The 15,095-nt window shown below is 41.1% G+C and overlaps 1 protein-coding gene across 4 annotated transcripts in view; it reads left to right on the top strand.

The window, feature by feature from the left end:
• The window catches only part of Pbx1 (PBX homeobox 1), a 305,452-nt gene that overhangs the window by 232,138 nt on the left and 58,219 nt on the right, over positions 1-15,095 (top strand). For 2 of the 4 annotated variants that reach the window (XM_028759029.1, XM_028759020.1), the window contains exons 6-8: positions 1,718-1,877; positions 8,216-8,328; positions 9,681-9,770. In XM_028759029.1, coding sequence (XP_028614862.1) covers positions 1,718-1,877; positions 8,216-8,328; positions 9,681-9,770 — 363 coding nt within the window. The remainder of the gene's footprint in view (positions 1-1,717; positions 1,878-8,215; positions 8,329-9,680; positions 9,771-15,095) is intronic. The other 2 variants (XM_028759040.1, XM_028759037.1) reach the window with 1 other exon arrangement.

The following is a 15,095-nucleotide window of genomic DNA, read 5'->3' as shown; positions in this document are numbered from 1 at the left end:
ACATATTAGGCCTTTAGTCTATGACAGTTGAGTATTAATTAATGAAACGCGGACTCTACATATTATCTGAGGTAGATGATACTGCTATATAGACACTTTAGGAAATGCCCCAACCTATCTAACATCTTCCCAAACCAGGTTTCTTCTCATTTAAACAGGAAATCTTTCCTGCAACCCCTCCCCCACCTACATCTTCACTTCTTGTTTGTCCACATACAGCTAATAGAAATGGACTTGGGTCATTTCCTTTCTTCCTACAAGGTTCACCTAAATTACCTTCATCTTTTCTGTCTTTTTTTTTCCAGTTACTTTGAAAAACCTGCCTACCTTTTCCCTCCCTCCCTGTTGCACATATAAATCAATAACCAGTGATTATTATGATTGATTCATATGCACGGTGAAACTTAGATCAAGAGAAATTTGAATTTCAAAGTGCAGTTAGACGTGGCGTCATCCTGAATTGTACTCAGAAGCTCATTCCCTCCCCCAGCTTAACTTTGTTTTTCTGCATTTGCAACAAATAAAGCAGTTTATTCTTGAATTGTTTTTCTCTCTTGTTTACTAATATTGCACTGGTACAGTTTGATTTTTGTAACAAAGACTTTGGCATTTCTGCTATTGTGTCAGCCACATAGGCCTTTGAAGGTTAGCTAGGCCTTTGAAGTTTTAGCTTTGTTGAATGAATTCAAAACTAAGTTTAGTTTTTTTTGTTTGTTTGTTTTTTACCTTTCATTATCTTTATCTGCCATTGTTGATGAAGGATACAGAGTGAAAGTTATAAGTGAGGTGTGTTATACCTGTGGTCAATTTGTTCTTCCTTTTCCTGATTCCATAGCTTGTTGTGTAATTAAATAAAAGCCACAACACTGTAGTCCAAACTCACATCTAGGACATAGGGTGCTATTAGACTTTCCTCCCCAAGGCAAGACTTGTGGGGTGAATGTCAGTGTACGTCCTGACTCCTTTCTGGTAGGAGTCTTTACATGGAGAAGACATACCAGCTGGAGCCAAGACAGCTGCTGTGAGCCACAGGAAGGCAATAAATTAACAAAAGAAAGGAAATTAGGTTTATCTTTGTTCATTGGCTTTATCATTTACAAGCAGGAATTCAAAGTAAGAATTAGTTATATGAGTCAGTTGTTTGTTTGTTTGTTTGTTTTTTCTCCATACGTAAGATCAAGCTTTGTATAAGATAATTAGCAAATTTATATTGATAAAGTCTATAGCACAATGGAGTTAAGACTCAAAGTCCATATTAAGGTCATTTAACTTCTAAAATTTTGAATTAATGTATCCACGGAAGCACTCATATGTTGGTATAGATTTATGTGGACATTTTAAAGGTCTTTGCATTTTGATTGCACAATGTCAGCATTAGCACTGGTTTAAAAAGAACAAGTATTTCTTCTTAATACATTTATTTAAATGTCATAAATTGGGAAATAAGCAAATTTAAAATACTTGTTCTAAACCGAGAGTCCTAGCATTGGTGAGCAAGACCTGTACAGGAGTGTCATTTTCACAGTGGTCTTGTGGAATTTTAGAGAACCTGTAGTAGGTAATTGGTCCTCCTTCAGATCTTACTTTTGCTTCATCTCGGGTGAGATCACACTATTTGGTTCCATCTATCCATCCCTCCATGGACCCTTCTATTTCTCCACATTGACTTCTGATGGCTGAAGAGCTAATTCTCTTATCTTCTCTCCTGCTGCTCCAGGTATCAAACTGGTTTGGAAATAAGCGAATCCGGTACAAGAAGAACATAGGTAAATTTCAAGAGGAAGCCAATATTTATGCTGCCAAAACGGCGGTCACTGCCACCAATGTGTCAGCCCATGGAAGCCAAGCTAACTCGCCCTCCACTCCCAACTCAGCGGGTTAGTTTCCTCTTTGATTTGGGGGGGGGATTGTTCTCCATTTGTATATTTGTTTTTCCTACTTTGAGACTTTATTTTAATGCTTATGAGTTTTGATTCATTGATTCATACTGCATTTATCATTTGTTGTCAGTGACAGTTTGGATTCGTTTTCTTTTTGTACCCAAAGGACAATGTGCTTTTAAGATGGGGCTGTCCACAAGTTTGCATTGTAATACGTATGTTTAACTTAAAATTGGAGGTACATTGTTTGGATTTAATGGGACCTCTAAAATCTAAAATCACTGATAAAATTTAACAATTAAGGCAGGTCCTTTGGGTTCTCCTATGATGTTTTCATCCTTGTTTATCTTATTGTCCCCATCATGCCTGAATCATGTGCTGGCATGCATCCTGGACAGGAATATTCTTCTAGCAAAGGTCTCATTGGCAAATTCCAATCTCCAGGGCCAAGCTACAATATTTCCTAGATGCTGATTAGAGATATTACTCTTTATTGTTTTCTTTTATTGGTATTCCTTATGTAAACTAACAGGAAAAATTACAAGCTCGTAAGCCAAACCTTTCTGATTCTAGTGTCCATGCTGTAATCTCAATCATGTGCTCTGGGTCTAAGTTCTATTTTTGTGAACATGCATTGTTCACTAAATTCAGACTTTGAGCTGGCATAGAAGTACATTTTTAGAGATGCCCCGCTCTGTCACTTCTGAACTTCCAGGATGCCAATAAAAAGTCAGTAATGTATGACGTTTAACCTCCATGACAGTATGCTGCAGAAAACATGTTGATACTTCTCCTGGAGGAGAAAAGGGGAAAACATTTCCTTATTAAATGTGTTTAGTATCAGAAGTCATCCTTCTCTATAACAGACAGAATGCATTTATTTATTTGGAATGTGGAGTGCCCTTCTAATTCTGATGATACCAATATTATACTAGCAAATCCAAATATATATATATATATATATATATGTATATATATATATATATATATATATTCATAATGTGGTTGCAAATCTTATTTCTGAGATTTCTATGAGTATATATGGTGACATCAGCCTCACAGTCTGGTTGTTTACTAAGGAGCTTCTTCCTGCCAGATGCTGCCTTTGTAACTGGATACCTGTAGGGCACCATACACTTTTCTTCTGTGAGCTTCTCCATGCATTAATTTGTTATCATCAGGGTCTCCAAGTCCCTGGGCTACACTACCATGACCTTCTTTTGTTTAATTAGAATTAGGCATGAGGAGAGCCCTTGGCTTTGTAAACAATGACATCATAAGGCACTGTTTAATTTAATCCAGTTTTATGTTTCTTAGCTATTAGTTCAGGCTGCCCTGAAGAATGCTTTTGAAAGTTCTCTTGGCTCTGTTGTTGTTGTTATTGTTGTTGTTTGTTGGTCATTGTTGCTTTTCCTCATTGTGGTATGATTGATAAAAGATCCAAGCTAACAGGTCCAATAAGCACAGTTTCCTTCTTCCCTAGCTGGTTGATTATTGAAGATTTCAAACCCAGCATCACAAGGTGAACTGCGGTGCTAGGCAGACATTCTCACTTATCTCTTTGGAAGAAGTATAATTCTGTCAATATTAGCAAAAATGCACTCAACAGTCCTGCAGAGGTTATCATAATGCAAAACAGATATCAAAATGACTTTTTTCCTGTCCTAGCTATATCTGCATCACAGATGGCTTAGCATGATTTATGACTAGTCCTTAGAAGGCCCTGTGGGCTCCCTTCATTACTAAATCCATAACTATTTTTCTTTTCCTAAAGCCCTTAAAAAGAGAAAAGTAAGCATTTTAACCCCCACTCTGTGTTTAAGAATTATGTTGGCTCTTATGGAATGTCAGTGTGATTACAGTTTTCTAAGGAGTTTTCTGGTGGCTTAGACTTCATATGACTATTCTGAGCACAAAGTACATTATTATGGAAAACTTGAGCAAAGCCTTCCAGTTGTGCCTAAGTTATCGGAAATAATTTGCAGAGGAACCCTTTGTAATGTTCCCTTTCTAATAAGGAGAGCAAAGAAAACACTATTGTAGATGTGCAGTAGCATGGAATTTTAAAAGATAAACGTCTTAACGGGAAAAGTTATAAGTGGGCTTTTCTGTATTTTCTTTGGCTTTTAACAGCCTAAATCATGGCGTGGATTTGAGGATAAGTGCTCAAACTTTTCCACAGAGTGTTTATTACATTGTGTGTCATCTCTTCAGTGATTTCAAAAGAGAGATGGTAATGGAAAGAGATTGTAAATAAAAGGTTAATATATGAAAAGGTATTTGGGTAGATTTTGAAGTCAGGGATTCTGGCACTCAGGACAGTTTTATATTCTCAATATGGAAATGGAAATTCTCCCTGGATCTTTGCTTACTTGACACACTCATTTCCACTGAAGGAAAGGCAGCACCACAAATAAACCCTCTTCTCTCTCCTAGCTTTTGTACAGAGAATAGCACTTGAGTGGTTAGCAACCCACACCTAAGAAGCCCTGTTTGTTCAGTAGACTTTGCCCCCTTTTCCATAGCCCCACTTCATAAAAATCACTTAGGACTAGGTGCTAGGGATTTCCAAGTATAGAGAGACTTTCAGCGTAATGTATGGTGTCTTCCAGCAGAGATGAACAAAGTCGATGCAGTAATCAGGAAGGATAAAAAAGAATGAAGTTGAGGGTGTGGGAAATGAGAGAACCGAATACAATATTGTAAAAATCCTTGGCTAGAGCTCACTGGGGAGACACCAAATGATGAGCTCTCAATTTCTCGTATTTAAAAAACAGATTATAGAAGCACCAATTGAGGACTTAGAAGAAGGCAGACACTTCCACATCCAGTAAGATCTATCTTCCTCTGTACCCCAGATGACATAGAGGTCTGGCTGAATCAAGCTGCTCACCTCACCTATGGGAAACTTGGGGGGTGTTTGTTTGTTTGTTTGTTTGTTTTTGTAGACTACAAAAATTAAATCAGTATTTGCCAGGTAGCTTCTCATAAAACCTATATATCCAGTGAGAATCCATGAGCTTTTACTTTCAAACGCTTTGAATTTCTTAAGACAAACGCATAGTCTATCTTTGTTGTGAGCCATTAGTTCTCAACTAGGGAGTGGGAATGCACCCTAGCAGACATTCAGAAGTATCTGCAGATGATTTTCTCATTGTCGTCGGCTTCAATGGTGTTACTGACAGGGATAGATAGAGATGGAGATCCACTTAACCATCCCACCAGGCGTAAGATGCTCCCTACACAAAGAATTATCCAGCCGAAAGTGTCAGTAGTGCCAAGACTGAAAAGTCATGCTTTCTGTTTAGCTACTATTACATTTTATTATTAATTTAATTGAGTTTCATTGCATATTTGGGTCTTGTTTGTTTGTTTTGTATTGTTTTCCTGGAGTGGTTTAGACTCCTAAAGATCATTTGAAATGGGAAGACTATCTTCAGGAACTTTGCCTTATGAAAATGGATGTTAACACATTTCCAAGTCACAGTATTTGCCCAAGCAAATGCATTAGATCCCTGGGTGATGCATTACTTCTCCTCAGTCTAATTGAGTGCAGATGTCACTCTGTACACACCCCAAGTATCTGGGTGGCGCTTGCCTTCATTCCTTAGCCAAATTCAGAACCTTTCAACTGCCAAGCACGTCTTGAAGTATGCCTCTAGTAACTGCTGATTACTCCATGGCACCCTACAGATAAAGTGACTGGGTGGTCCCAGCAACCTGGCTAATATGCAGCTGTTCTTTAGGGATTCCATAGCACTTCCAAGAAAGCACATTCACTTTCTGTCTGGGATGTACGCACTGCTCAGAAGGCTCTCCATTCTTTCTAACCTACAATGATGGGTGAAGACACACACATATGCGTGCGCGCTCACATGCATGCGCGCACACACACACACACACACACACATGTTGATGCTTACATAGACTTTATTGTGGTACTAGGAACACCTGTACTCTTCCATCCACTCCACCATTGCCTCTCGATTCTCAGCAGACAGTCAGAAGCCACAACATGGCTGCACAGAGACCAGGAAATGCTGAAACAGTACAGCCAAGAGTGCAAGGAACTATCTCTGCAATTACTGCCCTGATACAAATGCATTTGTACACGAAGTGCATTTGTATGCGCATATTTATCCCTGTGTATATTACACAGCCAGACATATTTACAATTTATCTATGCACATATATTTTTTTAAATCATCTGTGTCAATTGCTGTGTATATCTTGTAGATGGCACATTCCATGTGTCCATGCTTCTATGGATGCCATGCTCCTTGGCATTAGTAAAGCTCTTTGGGGATTTCTTTCATGGCACAGTTTGGGTAATGATTACCAGTAGACCCTCAGCCAGGCATACAGTATGTGTGACTATGACATGGTATCTGAGAATGGGCAAGAAATAAAGTACTTAGGCTTCAGACTCAGCACTTTAGGGCCAAGGAGCATAGGCAGTCTGACGATGTGAATACAGCCATTGTGTAAGTTCTGATGCGCGCTGAACAAGATGTGAATATTGCATTGGCTTTATTGTTTAGGCTTTGTCTGTGACTGCAAACATGATCTGAGTGGGCTACAACTCATATATCGAAGTCTGGGTTGGCTATACAAGCACAAGAATGGGAGCTGCAATTCGTGTTGTGTCTTCTCCCATAGTTTGGGGGGTGAGGGTGTAAATAGAGTGCCATAGTAATGGAAGAAAGTTCAGGCCAAAGTCTACATCCCACTGACTGCGTATCAACTGTACATGATGAGATCTTATTCCTGTTTTTTGCTAAGGTTGAATGTGTCTAATTCCTTCCAGATAAATTACTTAGAAAACTACGTGCCAGACAAGATGCAGTCTGTTAGTCAATATTTTAGTCCCCTCTCAACCCATAAAGATAGCACTTCCTTTACATGGAAAAGCAGGAATGAGAAGAGGGCTAGAAGCAGCAGCAGTTTATGTAGAAATATAGGTACACAGCTTCTTGCATGAGGCTGCAAACTCCCCAGAACACAGAACAATGGAGATAGTTCTTAACTTGGGGTTGCTGCCAAGATTACAAACACCTGGTTCCTCTAAATGGCTCTTGCAGTTGACATGTGATGACACAGTAGACAGTTATATATCAAGTGCCATGGCAAGGTAAAGAGCACACCGCCTATTAAGTGGCTGTCCTCTGGGGAAAAAGAAAAGGTCTTCTCCTCTTCCTGGCTGTGAATAGACAGTTTTCTTGTGGAGCTCAGATCCCTGTCTTGGGAGAAAAGCCAAAAAGCATCAGACAGGAGGCATGACTCATTGCTGGGTGACTCCCTGTTGGTGGTGGCTGTCAGACGAATCTCAGGGCAAGAAAGAGCACAGGGTTAGAAGTCACAGAGTGCAACTGACCTGGGTCCCTGAAGTCTCTCCTTTACCAGGCTAACGTCATGTTTTTAACCAAACCTTGCACGCTGAGCTTTCTTTCCTACCTGCTGAGGTGCACGATGATTTCAGAGCTCTCATTAGTTTCATAAGCCCCAGTATTCAGGGGAAGCTTGGGCTAGGTTCATCTCATGGGAGCCTGTGGATGGATCTAAGGCCAAGCAGATGGAACTTCCATCGCTGGCAGGTAAAAGCCCATGCTAAAGTCTCCTTCTGGAGGCTGATTTTACAAATTCCTAGAAGCATTTCATGCATGCTTGAAAATTTTGGCCCAGTGTTCTGCTTCATCTTTCTGTGCTCCTGCGGCAACTGGTAGAAAGACTAGGCCATTCTCACACAGTCTTGCAATCTTTGAGGTTTCCTGGGCTATTGCCACATAGCAAAGAAGTTTACCTCATTTCTAGAAATGGAGAGTATCTTATATACCCCAGGAGACACTGCCTCTATGCACTCTTCTCCTGTGCACTGCCCCCGATGTGCAAGATGGATTCAGCAAAGCATATTTAGAATCCAGAAAAGGTACCCAGATGCTCTATGGTGGTGGCAGAAATTTCATTGGTCAACCAATATTGTTGACCATATTCTCCATCCTTTTGGCCTCATGGCCAACCCTAGACTACTAGAGGCATGAAAGAAAACTAAGTAGATGGCACTAGAATACAGCTTCCCTCTTTCAGCTTAAAATCACTAGCCGAAAGCCGTCTTTAATGACAACTTGGAATGAGGGGTCACTTCATGTAACAGCAACAGTGTGCACCCTCTTGCTTGCTCTGTTCTTCATGCTACTAACCAGACTCTGTGGATGCTGTTTTTGTCTTACATTTGATTTGGGGGCGTTGCTTTGCATGTCATTCTCTTCTTGGCTGTTGGTTGCGGGGTTGATCCTTTTCCTTTCTGTGATTCAGGTGCCTCACTCTTTCCTTTCCAGGTTCTTCCAGTTCTTTTAACATGTCAAACTCTGGAGATTTGTTCATGAGCGTGCAGTCACTCAATGGGGATTCTTACCAAGGGGCCCAGGTTGGAGCCAACGTGCAATCACAGGTAGGGACTCAGCCAATATGCCACCAGGTGAATTCAGTAGAGTGTAAGAGCCTTTAGTTGTCTCAGCTTTCTGCTCTTGTCTGGGCAGAGAGAAGGAAAAAAAGAAAGGAAGGGAAAGGCAGACAGGCAGTAGTCAAACCAAATCATAATAAAGCAAAACAGAACAAAGACAACTGTTGTCATAGGGGATGGTGCCCATGCTTTGGCTTTGCTTGTCAGTCACACTAGAAGGGTAGGAAAGGAACAAATACAGAGTGAGGTGAAGGAGGCCTTCGAGGCGGATAGAACTGATGTCTCTGTTATTCATCAAAGGAAAAGGAATTTCAGCCCGTTATCTCTTCCAAGTCTCCCCCTCATCTGTTGGTTTCCCATCTTCAGGATTCACTAACATAAATAAGTCATCCAGATGTGTTAATATCTCCTGCTTTCGTCTTAACCTTTAAAATTACCAAAGCCAGCTTGACTAAACATATATACTTAGTCACCCTTGAGGTCAGTGGACTCAAGTTTCTGATAAGACCATATGTGGAACCAAAAATCAAGTCATGTGCCAAACCTCCGTGTTTCTTAGTGTAACCATCCTCCTTCAAGACAGATACCTCAGGAAGCTGTCCTGCTAACTCAGCATGAAGCGTGATCTGAGAGGTTGACGTCATATGCTCTGGGTCACAGTGACTCGGGAAGATAGGAGTCACATCTACCTATCTGACACATGGAACAGAAGACATAACATGCCTGGATAGACAGCTGGCTGGTGACTCAGCCCCTTGCACAGGAAGCACTGCCTAGAAACAGATTTGAGGCAATACAGGCAGACTTTGGTCATGTGACTAAATGACTTACCATCATCGAAATCCTGATTTAAAAAAATTAAAAAAAAAAAAAAAAAGCTGGGTCTTTATCCGGGTTCCCTCTCTCTCTATGACATGGCTGTCCAAGACTAAAAAAAATAAAAATAATAAAAAAAAACCTTGAGTCAAGTTGCATGGGATAATCTATAAGGAAGAAAAGTGGGGGAAGGAGACACTTTTGTCCTCTTCCCTCCATCCCCCTAGCACCATAGCACCCCCCCCCCACCCCACCCCCATCACCTCATACAGCATTGTGCAATCTGTTTCAGTTTCGGGAACCCCAGTTTCTTGTACTGTTTCTATTGAACTCAGAAGTAGCAATGGATCTGGCATCAGGGCGAGTCCCAGCCTCCTCCTTATGGACTCTCCCCCAGGAAGAGCATCTCCAAAATGATTGCTTTACTGTGTGGCATGTCCCTTCGGTAGCCTGTAAGAAGATGATGTGCCGCATCCCTTTCTCTCTCTGACTAATTGCCTTTCTGTTGTTGTTCCTCTGTCTAGGTGGATACCCTTCGCCATGTTATCAGCCAGACAGGAGGATACAGTGACGGACTCGCAGCCAGTCAGATGTACAGTCCGCAGGGCATCAGTGTAAGCAAACAAGGCTCCCCAACCCTTTGTTTCTATTCTATCACTGTCAATTATTTCAAAGCCACAGGGCCCAGAATGCCACTTAGTAGGACTTGTCTTAGCTTTACAGTCACCTACTTTCTTGTTTCTTTATCGGTCATGCCATCGGCAGCATCCTCCCCAAGAAAGAACATAGCGATTGGGCAGACTTCATGCAGGCAGCTGGCGTCTAGGGCTGTCACACACAATCAGTGTTTGCATAGCACCTGCGGCCACATGCGTTCAGCTGAGAGGAGCTGCTAAACAGGTGACACCTAGTACAACAGTAGCAGGAAATGTCACCACAGGCTGGGACTAGGGCACCTGGGGAAGAAAACCAGTGGCCCAAATCCATTACATCCAGGTCTATGGCCATATGAATAAAACACCCTTTCCCCAATCTGTCAATAGATGATTTTTAAAAATTGACACCAAGGCCTAGTATGTTAAAGGACAGGGAGGGGGTATGGACCATCTTCCGTTTGTTCTTGGGTGTGCTGGCGGGCTCCTGACTAGCATGAAAATTCATAGCGACAAGCTATGTCGCACAGAGTGAAATCGATCAGACAGACACAAGGAGAACCAAGTGTAGATTCGGGACAGCAATCCAACTTGATTTCTCAGATCAACCGTCTGCTATCTCAGCGGCGATGACAGCAAGCTGGGACATGAGGGAAGCCTGGAAAAGGAGGTTTTTCTTTAGTTCAGGGGTGATGTCCAGGCTTTTAGAGGTCACAAGAGACTCCAGTGGGATGACTGGCTTGGAATGGCTGAAGGAAGCGGAGCTTCAGTTGGTTGATGGAGAGACGTACTATTGTTTGTTGCCATTGGTGTTGTTAAAATAAGTTAGGGAGTGGAAGGAAGGCAATATAGTCGTGATTTAATAATGTGATCTCAGTCTATTCTAATTGAAGCACAATGTCTGCGAGGATGTGGGAGGTGGCCCTTTCAAATCTGCATTGAGTCTTGCCCTACCCAATTATGGCAGATCTGAAAGGAATCAAGAGAAGAATAACTATTTCATCAGATGAAGAATAATTCTTTTTAAAATAGGGAGCAGTAGGGCTGATGGCTCCATCAGGAACATGCCTGCTATGTGAGCATGAGCATCTAAGGTTGTACCCATAGTGCCCATGTAAAATATCATCTGGCCACATATCTGTAAACTCATCACTAGGGAAGCAGAGACAGAGAGGCCTGTAGAGCTTTTTAACCAGTGAGAGGAACTCAGTCTTAAGAAATGAAGTGAACAGCAATAGAGGAAGGTATTGGACTTTTACCTTTGGCCTCACCATACACACACACTTGTACACATACCAACATGCACATTCCACACAAACACATACATAAACTACACACACATAAAGAAGAAGAATTCTTAGCTCGTAAAGGAGAAAGAGTGGGTGAAAGGTAACAGTTTTGATGTGGCCCTCACAGAGAGGAATCAGCCTCTTCTGGAACAGTCTGAGTAAGACTGGAGGAGTTCAATGAGGCATCAGAGAAATTGATTTCTTGTGCCTTTCTAGCACTGGAGGTTTCACATCATTAGAGGGCCTCATCCATGACTTGGCTAGTACCTTGGTAAGGACATGGTAAAAGTAAGCCAGTCACTAGGTAGTAATTTGTGGGAGTGACATCTTTTGCTACTTACAGTTAAGAATTCTTTCTCTCCAATTTTCAGGTAGAATCTCTCCTGAGTTCATATCTTAACTACCATTCTCTCTTTTCGAAGAAAGGCAAGGTCACCCTGTCTTATTGAACATACTTTCATCAGTCATGCTATTTTCTAGAAAAGTCCAGAGAGGGGATTGTCTCCATATTGTGCCTATGATTACAGTCATCATAGTTATCATTGCGTTAGTGTTGGGCTTGCTGCGCAGCCTGCTTAGGAGAACACAAGGCTCCATGTGGTACATGCATTCTCGAAGAGTCCAAGTGAAGGAAGGAGCTGGCTGGCCGGAGAGTTGAGTGCACATGCATCTGTGCATCGCTGAGCATTTATGACAGACTAGACTTTTCCAGAAATGATTTTGTACATTAAATAAAAAGAAAAGAATATGAAGAATGTATCAGAAGTGGGAACAAAAAATGCAGATGTATGCAAAAAAACTGAAGGAAGTTCTTATGACTCAGTACAAAGTGGGTCTGACAGTTTCTTATTTGGCATATTTTTAATTCCTAACTGCAGCACTGTAGTAAACAGTGCTGGATGGGGGCAGGGTGGGGGGAGACGTCCAGTATTGACCCTTCTGCCATCATCTGGTGGGCTGGAAATCATTTCTGATATATAATATCAGAAATAGTATAACAAACATGTACAGACAATTATGTCTGATTACATAATCTTAGCACCCAAAAAAAGGGGGACTGGAAAATGCCACTTGAGCCACTAAAGTCTATTAATTTTTTCCCTGTAAATTGTGATAACTCTATTTCTGAGTCTTTAATATACAGGCTAAGTGCATCAAAGGACAGTGGTGATATGATACGTTGCTTTGGTGTCAATTTTTATATGGGCCACCTACAGGAGCTTGTTGTAGCATGATGTATTTTTAGATGGTGGTATTAGAAGCTGGGGCATAGACATACACAGCTTAGACTTCTAACTGCCAAGATAGAGCAAGAGAAAAAGGGAGGAGACACAAGAAGAGACAAGGACAGGAATGAAAGATCTGAGCCAAAAAGCAAAAATAAACAATCCCTAAACCCAAAGCAGCAGTGGAGCTCCCAGCTGGGATCTGGATAGTGTCTCATTTGATGGAGGACATTTTCTGGGCACTATTCAGCTGCTTCCTGGCTGGGTTTCCACAGCACCCATATCTTATCCAACTGGTGTCTATTTTTAAGTCGTGTAAAGTGTGGACTGCTCGCCTTGAGCCAAGCTCAGAGCAATGGGATCACAAAGTTCTAGAAGTAAGGTCCTATAAAGGTGGTGGGTAGATGACAGCCTATCTCCATAATCCCAGGCATTCTCTGGGGCCAATGAGGAGGCAGGTAGAAAAGGACTGGCTAAGCATAAGTTGTTTCACATAAATACAGTGTGAAGTTCTTCAAGTGATAACTTTCTGGCTTGGTCTTTTTTTTCCTCTTTATGAACATCTTTCACATTGGGTATTTCCTATTGAGGGTAGGCTAGGCCTCTCTTCTGATGCAAAGATATGGATTTGAAATGGACACATAGTTATGTAAGACCTCAAGACCCCCTGTGTATGGTAAACTTCACTTCTTTAAATACTTTGTGTTTTCATATAACCACAGACAATTTTTGACATACATAGAGAGATTCTAAGTAGCTCAGGGAGAATATTCCATTTCTCTGTCAGTCAGACATTCTTGAAGAATGCCTTAACTACTAGAGTCTTTCTTTCCATCGCCCCTGTCACTGTGCTGGTTCTGGAAGTAGTTCATTAACTAGGGTTCTGCAGCAGATTCCCTCTGCTGCTGTCTTCAATTCGTCTCTTCTCTTGCACATCCCCACTGAAGTTTTTCAGTGCCATTCTTTGCTCAGAAATCATTAGCAGTCTTGATTGCCTGCCTAAGCAGCCAGAACTCTGAGGCCACATACAGGATTTTCCATATTTGTTGGCCCAACCTACCTGTCCTTAAACTCTGGGATCCAATTCATGCGGTCCATTGACCTTTACTTGGGTACATCTTTAACCCTCTTTTCCTATGTCTTTGTACCATGTGAATGCCTGGTGATGTCTCTCCAATCCCTGCATTCACTTCTCTCTGTCGTCTACATGGGCATCCCTTCATTCCCACACTACCGTCACTATCTCATTCCTGTCCCAAATCATATTCGCTGTTCCAAGTGCAGTTCCTGCTTGGCATCTTTCTTCCTATTAATCCTTTCTTTCCATTTTTCTCACACACAAACTTCTCTTATAGCACTTAAATTCACAAAGCATATTATTACCGTTGTACCATTCATCTCTACATATGTGTATGGTCACATATATATATATGTGTGTGTATGTGTGTGTGTGTGTACATGCATGTTATATATGATACATATAACACATATATATGTATAATTTCTTTTGTTTGGCAAAAATGCCAATCAGGAGAAGAAAACATACTACTAAATTCAAAACACTTTTAATGGCCACGTCTAATGTATCAGCTGTAAGATATTGAGTAATTATGATTATTTTAAGTGATTCACTTATCCATAAATAGGCTGTGTTCTAAACCCCAAAATGTTCTTAAATATATCTTTTTGCGAGTGGCCTTTCTAGGCCAGGTATAGGAGTACATGCATAGGAGGGAGATGGTAAAATTTTAAGGTTAAGATGAGCCTGGGCTCCACAGCAAGACCCTGCTTTAAAAACAAGCGGCTCTCTAAATCTTTAGGAGCATATATTTTGTAAGAGAATAAAATCCAAGCATCTCGTCCACTCAACACGTAAGACAACGCTGTACGGGATTATGCCAAGCATCATCTTTGTAGGTCCTGTCAGTTATAGCCTTAGAGCCCCTTTATTATTTAGGGACTCCCTGGGAGAGCACCTATTTGTTGGGTGGTCATTTCTCCACATGCTCCTCAGTCACTGTGGAGCTAGAGCCTGCACACTCTGATTGGAGGAAAGTGGAAGCAACCCACAAGGAGGAAAGTTATAATCTCAGATCACAACAAACCTCCATGAAAGTCTCTTTCAGAATTCACACTGTAGAATTCTACAGAGTGACAGCTGATTTTCTTAGCTAAAGGGGCACCAGATCAACTTTTTAGGCCCTTCCCCACTCGCCATCTCCCCAGGTTGTATCTTTGAGTACAAATGTGCAGGAGGAAGAAGTCTGACTCCAAGAAATCCCTCCCTTTGGAGTTAGAGATTTGTAAAAACAGAACCATTACTCTGTAGGGTGAGATTATTTATTTTAAACTGTTTTGAAATGTGAGTTAAGGGAGTGAATTTGCTGCAGCCAGCCTGGAATGTCAATCCATCTGTAGATTTTGCTTACTCAAAGGTTTTAGTGAAAGTGTGAGTGTTAGTATTATCTCTGTGGAGGCAGCGTGCCAATGACATCCAGTCATCAAGGGAAAAATGCATTAATTTTTGGTTTGTGATCATTATAGAAATAGAAAAATAGAAGAGACGAGGCTTTTATCTTGAAAAATTGTACTGCAGGTGTTTTGTTTGGGTTTTCTTTTCTTTTTTCTCATGTTAGGTGGAGAAGGAAAAAACTGAACATTACTTAAGTAAATAAATAGACTGTAAATCATTAGGACAGAAATATCCTACCATTTCAGTAAACATGTGTCAAGCACGTAGATATCACAAGGTTTATCTAGCAATACTCAGC

This window comes from Grammomys surdaster, unplaced genomic scaffold (genome assembly GCF_004785775.1).
Source record: "Grammomys surdaster isolate TR1022 unplaced genomic scaffold, NIH_TR_1.0 130, whole genome shotgun sequence".
Classification (NCBI taxonomy): domain Eukaryota; kingdom Metazoa; phylum Chordata; class Mammalia; order Rodentia; family Muridae; genus Grammomys; species Grammomys surdaster.
This window is presented reverse-complemented; position numbering and strand designations above follow the sequence as displayed.